General features: G+C 42.1%; 1 protein-coding gene across 4 annotated transcripts in view; it reads right to left on the bottom strand.

The window, feature by feature from the left end:
- Positions 1 to 13077, bottom strand: part of RHBDD1 (rhomboid domain containing 1) — a 168649-nt gene that overhangs the window by 62191 nt on the left and 93381 nt on the right. For all 4 annotated transcript variants that reach the window (XM_020975490.2, XM_078147512.1, XM_020975491.2 and 1 more), the window contains one exon: positions 663 to 800. In XM_020975490.2, coding sequence (XP_020831149.1) covers positions 663 to 800 — 138 coding nt within the window. The remainder of the gene's footprint in view (positions 1 to 662; positions 801 to 13077) is intronic.

The raw sequence follows: 13077 nt of genomic DNA on the forward strand, positions 1-13077 counted from the left end.
TGTCATTACGTGCCCCTCCATATTTTCTATGCATTTTTTAAACACCAAGGTCATCAGAGAGTTCCTTAGGTGGCCACATCAGTTCACTGGACATACCAGCCCTACCAAAGGCACCTAACTTTTTACCTAAGCCAGCTTCACTAACATCCTATTCCAATGCTTCATTGGAAGTGTAAAGTAACTTTGGGTTCTCAAGGGCTATTCCAGGGAGTCCTGTGATGTTAAAAGCATTAAAGAGGAAATCAGAAACAAAGTCCTGATAAGGCTAGTTAAGAAGAGAGGCAGCACAGTGATACACGACCTATTTTGCAGCAACATGCTTCACTCTGAACCCATTGCATGCCTTTAAGAAGAGTTTGGTTTTTTTTTAAGAAGTTTCCTGACTTTTTATTGTTGTCAAAGTAATTGAGTTGAGCGGGCCTATAAAAAGAACAACGTTAACAATACGTCCATACATAGTCTAGCACTTTATTACATTAGGTTGGTGGCAATATGGCATCACACCACATTCCCTGTAATCACATTCTGCACACATTTCTTCACCTACATATGCTTTTTTACAAACTATTTTAAGTTTGCTTCTCTGCAACACAGTCCTTGTGCAGACAGTACCTCACCATGTGAGCCCTACTTGAAGATAAGCAAGGCCATGGGATTCTTACCTCGGTCACGGAGGCTGTTTCTGAGAGCTCTTTCCAGCTGCTCCTCCTCAGTAAGCCCTGCGGTATAGATGTCATAGTTCCTTGGGACATCTTGGTAAGGCTGCCTGTCAAATACGTCCTCTTGATAGCCACCATATCCTTTAGGAATCCAAACAAACAAATCAAAAAATGTGCCAATGCGGAGTACAAAGAACTCATCTGATGATCACAATGACCCTGTGAAGTGAGAACTATGCTTATGGTTATGCCCATTTTATAGAAAGGGAAACCTGAACTCAAACAAGATTGAATAGCCCATAATTTTTAAGAGTGAGAGGTGGGGTTTCACTGTAGTTGTAAGCATGGAAAGAACAAAATATCAGAAACATTGTTGATCATATATGCGCATGCGTGTGTGTGTGTGTGTGTGTGTGTGTGTGTGTGTGTGTGTGTGTGTGTCTGTGTATGACATATTACTGCACTCTGCCAGTAAGGCCATTTTCTGATTTCAAATGTCCTAACAGTCTTTAAAACTTAGGAATATGTAATCGAATGAAGGATATCTGCATGTGCCATGTTTTTCTTCTTATTTATTAAAAGCTGAATGGGAAGAAACTGATTTAAATTGGATTTGGAAGGATGGTAGAGAAATACATTGGTATAGAACACTGGGATGATTTAGTGAAAACAAAACTACGAAAACTATGGAAGGATATTAATGCAGGGCTACATCTCAGAGGCAGAGGAAGGGACTAAATGATACTTAGTGAGCCTTTGTGACCGACCCCAGGATTCTATGGAAGAAGAAATAGATCTGTTACCTGACTCATAGGCTCTCTGTGATGAACAAGATGGTGGAGAAGCATGGAACAGAAAAATATTTATAACTGTCAATTTCCTTAGAAGTATAATTGATTTTATATATATCTTGGTGAGGCAATGGGGTGAAGTGACTTGCCCCAGGGTCACACAGCTAGTCAGTGTCAAGTGTCTCAAGCCAGATTTGAACTCAGGTCTTCCTGAATCCAGGGCTGGTGCTCTATACATCTAGCTGCCCAGATTCTATGTTTCCACAAAGAAAGACAGAGAAGAGACAACTCGGTTATTTAATTCCATTTTAAAATACCCATTGGTCCCAGTGATGAATTTACCTGTTGGACAAAGACCAGTTCTAAAATGTCTTTTAAGGAAACTTTTTCAAAATAAGTGCCTATTTATTCTACCACATAAAGGGTTCCAAGAAATACAGATGAGCAGAAAGAGCATTCCAGGCATGCGGGATAGTCTGTACAGAGGCAAAGTGTGGGGAGACATGACATCATGTACAGGGAACAGTATGCAGACAGTCTGGTTGGGGTGGACGAAAGGACAGTTAGCGCTATTCTGTTAAATAACCACTTAATACATTTAACATTACAGAAGCGTCCATTTTTATAGGCGCATTACATCAAGAACACTGGCAAGTTAGCTTAAGTCATCCTAATGCAAATGAATAATGATAAACAGCAGTTAACATTTATATTGAGCTTGATAGTTTCCAAAGCACTTTGCTTAAAGTATTATTTTCTCTTCACCACAACCATGTGAAGTAGGTACTTTTGTTATCCTCCATCAAAAGTCAAAAATGTCCCCATTTTACAGATGAGAAAACCGAGACTGAGAAGGCAAGTGACCTGTCACAGAGCTAAGCTGGTAAATGCCAGCTCTGCCTCCTCCAAGTTCATCCATTCACTATGTCACACACTGTCTTCCTTAAAAAACACCCCTTTTGGGGGCAGCTAGGTGGCGTAGTGGATAAAGCACCAACCCTGGAGTTGGGAGGACCTGAATTCAAATCCAGCCTCAGACACATACGAGCTGTGTGACGCCGGACAAGTCTCTTAACCCTATTTGCCTCAGTTTTCCTCATCTATAAAATGAGCCAGAGAAGGAAATGGCAAACCACTCCAGTATCTTTGCCAAGAAAACCCCAAATGGGCTCATGAAGAGTCAGACACAAATGAAAAAATAACAGCATCAGCATTATCACTGTTATAAACAGAAAAAGCATACTGGGCAGCTACCAGTCTCACTTATGACCAGTTTTGCACTCTTACAAAAAGTTATTCTCTCACAAAATTTCTTTCCTGATGTGTTTTGGGAATTTCTGTGTCATTTGGGCAGGGGGCTCTTTTTTTTTGGGGGGGGGGTTGGGGGAGGTGTTTTTGGTTGTTTAATATTCAGTTAAATTAAAATGGAAAATGCCTGAATGCCTCTGATTACTCAGTCCCTGTATCTTTATAATCTATCTGTCACATACATTTACAGTGGTTTGAGGGAACATTTTATTGATTTAGAAAATGCCTTTTTCCTCATGTTATTTCTCATTCAAACATCCCAGCCAATGCCTTACTGAAATGTAGTCTCCAAGCCTAAACATCTGAATACTACAAAACTTAATTTTGGTACTTGTCAGACAAAGGTGGGAGGAGGAGGGCTGGGAGGAACTTGCAGCCTGTAAGTCAAAGACTAGTGTGATTAAAGGCATCATATCTGAGTCATCAATAACCCTGAGAATCTCAATGACATGCTCACCAAAGAGAATGGGCCTTTGGGTACCAGAACATTCTCTAACGGTTCTGCTGGTCCAATTAGCTTTCTTTTTATAGCTCTATAATTTATATTCCTGGAAAACTCTAACATTCAAACACTTACGAGAATTACATTTAAATTATTTTCAAAAGCCAAACCTAGTTGAACATTCTTTCAAAGCTATATACTTTGGCACTACATTAAAAGCAATTCTGGTTATCATTACTGCCTTAGCTTTCCATCTGTTCCTTATAGACATACCAGATTTTCATGGCAAAGGAGACCAAGAAACAATACCAAGATTAGAAAAATTGGTCACAGATTTTCTTTTAACATTCATGAGGTTCACTGGCTTATAAACATGGCCATATTAACAATAAGTCTGTACTCACGAGACAGCCACTCCTAAATGTTCCTCGGCTGGTTGCTGACATGAACCCTCAGCTTTATGGGATACTGCTTTTTGCAAAGCTAAAATTCTTTCCTGGAATCATTGAACATTAGAGTTGGAAGGGACCCTGGCAATCATTTGGTCAATTCTTCATATTAGGGATGAGGACCATGAAGATCAGAGAGGTTAAGTGATTTTCCCATGGCCACCCAGTATCTGTACCCAAACCATATGAAAAAATGCAGATCTGGTGCTTTTTCTACGGGGTAGAGAAGGTTCCAAAGAAGGGAAATGGGGCCTTTTATTTTGCCCTATTAATGGTATGGTTTGGGGAGCCAGAGCATCTTCCATGGGAGAGAATTATGAAGCAGGTTCCCTTTTTACGGAGGGGACGGGTGAGTCACAGGAGGAGTGAATAAGTAAATGCACCAAATTACAGTTAAATTAGCCTTTGGAAGCTATGACTTCTCCTTAAGAATTCAGACCGAGAGGAAAAAAACACAGACCACAGGTTCAATGAGCTGTAACTACAAGGGGCCTCAGAGATCATCCAGTCTCACCCCTCCCCCATTTTACAGAAGAGGAAACTGAGGCTAAAAGTCACATGGCAGCAAGCACTAGAGGTGGGATTTCAATCCAGGTCCTCCCAGTGAAGAGCCAGGGCTGGTTTGATTGTACTACACCCCAAAAGTTTGTTGTTGTTGTTTTTTTATTTTTATCCAGTTGTTTCAGTGGTGTTTGACTCTTCATGACCCCGTTTGGAGTTTTCTTGGCAAAGATTTTGGAGAGGTTTGTCACTTCCTTCTCCAGCTCACTTTACAGATGAAGAAACTGAGGCAAACCAGGTTAAACGACTTGCCTAGGGCCAGTCTGAACCCAGGTCTTCCTGATATCAGGCTCTATACTCTGTGCCACCCAATTGTCCCTGTTCTAGGTGCACACAGCGTATTGTTAGGAAAGGTTAAAAACAAACAAACCTGATCAATGCCCTCTAACATTGTGTGGTCTAAAAATGGACAATGCAGATGAAGGGGGAAAAGACCTTTTATCACATACAGGCATAAAAAGTACTGCATACTGATTCTACAGGACCAAGTGCTGTCCTTGTACTCCATGTAAGCAGAGTCAAGAACGTGGAGTCAATTGAGATCAAACAACATTTATTAAGCACCTACTATGTACCAGGCTCCATGCTAAGTACTACTAATACAAAAGGAGGTAGAAGACAATCCTCACCCTGAAGGAGCTCACAATAGAACGGATTGTGATCAGACATTTATTAAATGCCTACTATATGACAAGCAGCACGGTGTAGCAGGTGGAGAGGGTGGCTCTGGCATCAGGAAAGGCCCGAGTTCCAGTACTGTCTCTGACACATAGTAAAGTATACCCATAAAGAAGTTCCTCTCCAGGAACTCTCCAAGGTAGCACATTACAGCTAAATGGTGGATTTGCATTGGCAGGGGAGTCTCTACACTGAAGAGTTCTTCCCATCAAGAAACTCACAAGTACTGACTTCAAAAACAACGTAATGCAGATGAACCCATTTCCCATGCATCTAACCTGAGGTTCAAATTTTCTCAGGAGAAAATTAATTTTTCCAGATGGAATTAGGTCTAGATCAAGTGTGGGGGAAGCTATGGTCTCCAGGCCACGTGTGGCCCTCTAGGTCCTCAAATGTGGCCCTTTGACTGAATCCAAATGTCAATCCTTTAAAAGGATTTGTTCCGTGAAGACCTCTGGTCTAGATAAACCCTGAGATGCCTTCCAACTCCAAAACACAGTGATTCCATAACAACACAAAGCAGGCCAGCTGAAGCAGGCCAAAGCTTTTCTATTATTGCTTCCAAGGCTATTCTTTAGGCTTTCCAAAAATGATGGCAGTTCTTTGGATTCAGCACAGCTTATGGAAGACTAGTGTACCAAAGTCCCTGCATCCTACTAACTACCGTTCTATGAAGCATTCTGTAAATAGTATAACTAACAATAACAACTAGCACTGATATAGTGCTTTAAGACTCACAAAGCATTTTGGAAATGTCTCACTTTACCTTAACAACCCTGAAAGGCTTGTTATTGTTGTTTTATCGTATCAGTCACATCCCACTCTTTGTGATCCCATTTGGGGTTTTCTGGGCAAAGTGGTTTGCCACTTCCTTTTCCAGCTCATTTTACAGATGAGGAAACTGAGGGAAACAGAGTTAAGTGACTTGTCCAGGGTCACAAAGCTCGTAAGTGTCTGAGGCTGGATCTGAACTCAGGAAAATGAGTTTTCCTGACTCCAGGCCCAGCATTCTACCCACTTTGCCTACCCCAACCCTGGGAGATGGGTGCTAATATTATGCTAATTTTACAGGTGAGGAAACTGAATCAGACAGGAGTTAAACGACTTGACCAGAGTCACCCAATTAGTAAGTGTCTGAGGTTTGACTTGAGCTCCCGTGACACCTGACCCCTCATAGTGATCTTGTGGTCTCCAGACGTTCCTTCTGGAAGAGAACCAATGACATCAGGATGGTGGTGTCTTGACTTGCAAGTGAACTGGATTTAAGTGAGGCAGGGCACTGGAAAATCAGCCTCACTCTCTCCTCCAGGGTCATCTGGGTCCAGTGGCAAGATATAGATTGGGACAACTGGAAATGACTCCAGATTTAGTGGGAGACCTTGGCCTTCTTAAGCTAAGGTCTTTCCTAGGTCTCAGTTTGTCTAAGGCAACACCCATTCAGTGATTTAAGGCTAGGTAAGACATGAGGCAAAAGATGGTCTAGTATGTCTACTTAAAAAAAAAATCAAACTGGGAGGGGAAAACCTTCAGGGTTTCCAGCCAGAACAGAAACAATTGCTATTTACACTTACTCTCAGCCATCAAAATCTAAACAATAGGGGCAGCTAGGTGGTGGCAGTGGACAGAGCACCGGCCTTGGATTCAGGAGGACCTGAGTTCAAATCCAGCCTCAGACACGTAACACGTACTAGCTCTGTGACCCTGGGCAAGTCACTTAACCCCATGGCCTATCCTAAAAAAAAAAAATCTAAACAATGACCAAGTGAGGCTTGGGGCTTGAACCTATTGTTTGCCAGTCAGTGAGAGCCAAAGTGATTTGGATTTGTGGCATGATCGAGTAGCTCCATTTGAATCCCAAAGGGCTTTATCAAGGCTTGGTTTTCCAGGGCCATATTTCAAGAAATCATAAATGAAACTACATGAAGCAAGAGAGTTAAATTGGCCCAGAGTTTTTTAAATGATAGAATAAATAAGTAGGGAAGAGAAAAAAAAATTCATCCCATAAACCCCAAGATATCTTGAGAGGTTTCAGCAATCAAAATTTATGTTCCGTTGGACAGAGCACCTGCAGATAAGGGTATGATTCCCTGTGTTGACAGAGAGAGAGAGGAAGTTATAAGGGAGAGAGAGAAGGAGGGAAGGAAGATGACCCAAGTGGAACTGGCCAGTGGGGTCCCCAGGGGAGCTGCTACTCCTACTCAGATCGTTGTTTCTCCTTCATTCTCAGAGGATCAAGGACATCAGGAAGGTGATGTCTTGACTTGCAAGTGAATTGAGTTTAAGTGAGGCAGGGGTGGGCAAAGTCATCAACCTCACTCCTTCCTCAATCTAGAGAAGTCTCAACCATCCAAGCCCAGAGCGGCTATGACAAGACGACTTGAGTTGGGTGTGTCATGTTCCACAAGCTTCTTGCTGAGAGTAGAGTAAGAGTAGTTATCCTTAAGCTCTATAAGTATAGTAAATTCTAGGAAGGACACTTTCTGCCATACATTTGATGTTTCCAGTTTGGCTTACGGTACTTATCCAGATGGCCATCCACTTTCGGTGTGTCATTGAGACCCAGCTCTGCTGTAGACATGTTGGAGCCAAAGTGAGCTACGATGATGGCAAATCTGGGTCAACCTGACCTGCCCCCACAGAGACTTATTATGAAGAGATGAATGGGGATTTCACTAGAAATGCAGCTGTACCCAGATTCTGGCTGAAAGTGCCTCTGGTCTAGACTAGACCTCCCATCCTAAGGCCTCTGGGAAAAGCTGGTTTAAATCAAATGTTTGGGGCAGGCCTACTATGTGCGTCATTATGCTAGGTGCTACACAGGATGCCAAAAAAGACATGGCATCTAGATGCCCAAAGCAGTTTAAAATCCAGTCTGTGAGGAAAAAAGAGACACCTGAAACATTCAAGAAACAACCCACAAATAAGTGTGCGGTTGCCTGCTTTATGTTTTAAGCCCTATAGGAATTCAGTAGTATCACAAATAAATAGGGTCAAAGAAGTCTGATGGAGAAGTAACTTGAGTGAAGTCTTCAAGGATAATGAAGAGAAATGACAAGGGCAGAGTTTCTGCCTCCAGTCCCTCTGCACATCCACATACCCCAAATGGCCGCCATGTTGATATTCCTAAAGTGCAGATCTATCCATGTCACCCCTTCTCCATGAGCTCCAGTGGCTTCCCTACTATCTCTAAAATAAAATAACAACTCCTCTGTTGAGGGTTTAAAGTCCTTTATGATGCAGCTACAGATCACCTTTTGTACTTGAAACTCCAGTCAATGGGGCAGTTAGGTGGTTCAGTGGATAGAGCACCAGCTTTGGAGTCAGGAGGACCCGAGTTCAAATCCGGCCTCAGACATATAACACTCACTAGCTGTGTGATTTGGGGCAAGTCACTTCACCCCAGTTGCCTCACCAAAAAAAAAAAAAACTCCAGCCAAATTCTCCTATTGGCTCTTCCAAGAACTTGACACTCCTTCCATTTCTCAGCCCTGTGCCTCTCCTCTGTTCCCCCTGCCAGGAATGCTCTCTCTTGATCCTCACCTCTTCTTCACACAATTCTTCATTTCTTTCAAAACACAAGGGACATCTCCTGCAGGCAGTCTCCCTTCCCCCCCCCCCCCCCCCCCGGAAATTATTTTGTATAAATCTGATAGTCACTTTCCTCCATTCATTTGTTTCCCTCCAATGGAATGGGGGTGCCTTGAGGGCATGGATGATTGTTTATGGTCTGTTTTGTTTTCTTTGTCTTGTCTCCCCAAGGCCCAGCACAAAACTGGGCACAAACTTGGAGTTAATAATTTGTTTTAAATGAATGAATAAGACTAAGACAACAGAACAGGCAACAAAGGTAGCATGTTATAAATGAAAATGAGACTAGCTTAAACTAGGCAAAAGACCCAAGCTTGGGAGGAATGAGAGAGAAAATCAGGACAAAAGGTGAAAAACCTGGGGAAATCAGGAGGAGGCGTTTGTATCTGATAGAGCAGGCAGCGAAGAGCAGGTTTCTGAGCAGAGGATCACAGGATTTTAAGGACCCTGGGGATTATCCAGTCCAACACTCCGCATCATACAGCTGTGCAAACCGTCGGGCCAGAGTTGATAACTTGTCCATAGGTCACAGAGGCAAATGGCAGAGTTGGGATCCAGAACCCCGGACCCCTGACTCTCACCACAGTCAGGACTGTTTCCTCCACATAGAGACTGAGTCCAAATGAAAATGTGTTTAAGAATGATTAGTGTGGCAGCTGCCCTCAGAAGTGATCAGAGGGGAAAGACTCATGGATAGATTATTGAGTTGGAATCAATATAGATATAGAAATGATAGCTCAGTAGGGACGCAAGAGGGATAAAGATAAGACTATGGAAATGATTCTGGGACAAACTGCTATTCTGCTGTTAAGGGACAGGGCCTGGACTTGTGATTTCCATGACACAGAGAACTCTCAAGTGAAGACATTTCCTGTACTAAGGCCGACTGGCATCTTCCCCAAGACTTCTTATCTTAGAGAGTTGCCTAGAGTACTGCGAGGTCCAGTGTCTTACTCAGAGTCACACAGCCACAACATGAACCCATGTCTTCCTGGATCTGATGCTAGCTCTCTACCTGCCATGCCATTCATACTTATAAATGTATCTGCAGTATCCTTCTAATTGGACTCCCTGCTTTCCTCCTCCCAACCCATTTTTCACACAACTCTCAAATGACTATTCCCAAGATGCAGAATCGCAGAATCTGACATCTGGAATAGACCCTGGCAGCCATCTCTATGGTCCAACCCACAAGAAAGGCACCTCCAACATAATACACCTGACAAGCATCAGCTTCTGCCTAAAGATCGACAGAGTTGGGAAAGCCATCATCTCCCAAGGTGGACATTTCCACTTTGAGGACAGCTCTGATTGACAGGAAGTTTTCCCTGATGTCCAGATCACTGTGTGCCACCCATTGCTACTGGCTCTTCCCACTGGGGCCAAGTAAAACAATTCTAGTCTCTTCCTCTTCCTCACAAAGTCTCTCTCTTCAAATACTTGAAGATGGCTACCATGTCTTCCTCTGCCCCTTGAACAGTCTCAATGGCTAAACACGCCCATATCTCTACATTAGCCCTAATTTTTCTCCTGAAATATAGTCCTGAATTTCCAATTGCCTGCTGGGCATGGGTGTGTCACCTCAAACCCATCCCTTCTGAATTGGAACTCATCACCTTCCCATCAAAACTGGCCTCTCCTGCAAATTTCCCTATTTCTATTCAGGGCATGACCTTCCTCCCAGTCATCCAGATCTGAAAGGGCATCATCTTGAATTTTTAGAGGCAGCATGGAAAAGTAGACACAGTGCTGGACTTGGTGTAAGCAAGGTCTTAGTGTGACCCTAGGCCTCTTAATGTCTCTGTGCCTCAGTTTCTTTATCTATAAAATGAAGGGGGAAGAGGTGGATGTTAGACTCAAGTAGCCTCCAGGTCCCTTCCAGATCTGATTCTGTGATCCTCTCATCTTCTCATTTCCTCCCACCCCTGTATGTACTGGCTGCCAACCCATCAAATCTAGCTCCGTCACGTCCCTTTTCTCCATCCATACTGTTGCCAGACCTGTAGGGAGCTTCATCTCCTCCTGACTGAACTCTTAGTGTTAGCTTCTAAACTGTTCTCCTAAGTATCTCCCATCTCCAATCCATTCTTTACCTTACTTCCCAAGTAATCTCCCTAGGCACCAGATCTGACTGTGCCAATCCTCTCATTAAAAACAAAACAAAACAAAAATAAAATCTTCCATAGCTCTCTATTACTTCTAGTTTTAAGATATAAACTCAATAAAGGTCCTCCAATCAATCAATTTACCAATATTGATTAAGGGCCTGCTACATGCCAGGCACTGTCCTAAGTGCTCTAAAATCTGGCTAGACGATTCCTAAGGCTCCTTCTATTTCTGAATCCAGGATACCTACAGTACTTTATTTCATACGACTACCCTTCCCCTATATTACATTACAGCCAAATGTGACTATTAGGTGCTCCCCCAAATCCAACATCTCACCTCTGCCTTCTATACATTCACTGCAGTCATTCCCCCCCTCCCCCCACCTGCAATACACATGCTCTTCTCATCTTTATCTTTCAGAATATCTCTCTTCCTTCAAAAGCTTAGCTCAAGGCTTCTTCCAAGCGACACTTTCCCCAGTTCTCCAGACTAAGAGTATTCTCTCATTCTTCAAATATTTCTATAGACCTTTGTCCCCTTCATTCCCCAAGCTGTATTTTATTTTTGTGTGTGACATTCTCCTCAATAGAAGATGAACACATTAAAGGTAGGGTCTACACAATTTTTATCTTTGTAACTCCCAGTGCCTCACACAGTTCCTTCCACATAATAGGTACTTAATAATATGTTTCTTGAATTGAATATGGGACATAGCCACAGAAAAAGTTTGGGTTTGAAATTGAATTTTTGAAATCAAGAACGTTTTGACTATAATGTTAGTGAAGGATCCGTGTACTGTGCCAAGGGAGGTTAGGGCTGCTACATATTTTCAAGGATGATTCTCCCCATCTACATCCTGGATGATCTCATCCATTCCCATGCCCTTGATTATAACCCTCACATTGATGAATCCCAGATTTATCTTTCCATTCCCGACCCCTCCCCATGGCTCTCTCTCTTGCATCTTTTGCTGTCTGGCAAATAGAGCTTGTAGGCTATATTATTATTTTCTCAAAGTTATAATGCTGAGAACCAATCTCATTTTTCCCTTTTCCAATTACCAATTGGGATATCTTGTGAATTGACTATTTAAAGAATTATTCTTTTCTTAATTCTGCTAGGTTGAGTTAATGGTGCCTAGTTACCAGAGGTAATGAAAACACAAGGAAGCAAGCCTACCGTCACCCTGACTGTCACAACCAGAAATAAGCTGTGAACACACTCACTGGGTCTGATTTAACACTGACAGAACAGTGTTAAAATAAAAAAAAGCTTTTGTTATTGTCAGTTTTATAAAATATTCTGTCCCATCCACTGCCAAAAAATGCCCCATACTCTTGGTTTAATAAATAGCGAGCATTAGTATATTTTATAAAAAGCTAAGCCACTATCAATAGCTGCAGCAAGCCAGCCAATAGATGGTCTTTAACATCATCAGTGTGAAGGTGGCTAGTGGTCATGCACTAGTCTTTTCATAGAGACTGAAACAACCCTATTAGCAGGGCTTTAAAAACAATAAAAAAAATTCAATAGGCAAACTAGACAATTACCACGGTTCATGGGTCACCAGAGTTGAAGGAGACTCAACAGTAATCTACTCTACACCATCTGAACTGGAGACCCCCTTTACCACATGCCCAGTGAGTGGTCATCCACCCATTGCTTCAAGAGGGGAGAGTGCTTCACCTTGCAAAGCATCCTGTTCCACTTTGGGACTGCACTCATTGTTCATGCTTTTACATTCTCCTCCACTTTGTTCTTCTTGATATGCTGAAATATTTTTATTTGCTTATGATGACTAGGTTAATCATACGAGAGAACAATTAATAATTATAATCGTTCCCTCCATCATGTCATTGGTTGGAGAATGGTTAAACAAATTATGGTCCACTGTGCCACTGGAAATGACATAAGAGGCAGCTTCAGAGAAATCTGGGAAGATGCATTGTATAAACTGAGGCAGAGTGAAGTGAACAGGCCCAGGAGAAAATGTATACTACTTGTAAAAGTAAACAACTTTGAAAGACTTAAGAACTTTGATCAAGGCAATGATCAAACACGATTTCAGAGGACTAATGATAAATCACACTACCTACCTCCTGACAGAATAGTGATGGATTCAAGACACAGAATGAGACATGTGTTTTTAGATATGGCCAGTGCAGGAATTTATTATGCTCGACTATGGATTTTTTTATGTGGGAGTAGGATAGCTTGTGACTTGACTATTTAAAGAATATTATTATTTTCTCAATTCTGCCAGGTTAAGTTAATTGTATTTAGTTACCAAAGAAGCAACCTATCACCCTGAGGGAGGGGGAACACCTGGATGGAGAGGAAAGAAAATAAATTATTAACTGTAAAGAAAAAAAGCTTTTAAAAGCTTCTTTGGCATTTCTACCCATAGCTTCTCATTCTGCCACCTGGGGCCAAGTGGAACACAACCTATTACATCTTTTTTTTTTTTCAAGTGGCTACCTTTCAAAAATACT

Source organism: Phascolarctos cinereus, unplaced genomic scaffold (assembly GCF_003287225.1).
Source record: "Phascolarctos cinereus isolate Bilbo 61053 unplaced genomic scaffold, phaCin_HiC Scaffold_7;HRSCAF=346, whole genome shotgun sequence".
Classification (NCBI taxonomy): domain Eukaryota; kingdom Metazoa; phylum Chordata; class Mammalia; order Diprotodontia; family Phascolarctidae; genus Phascolarctos; species Phascolarctos cinereus.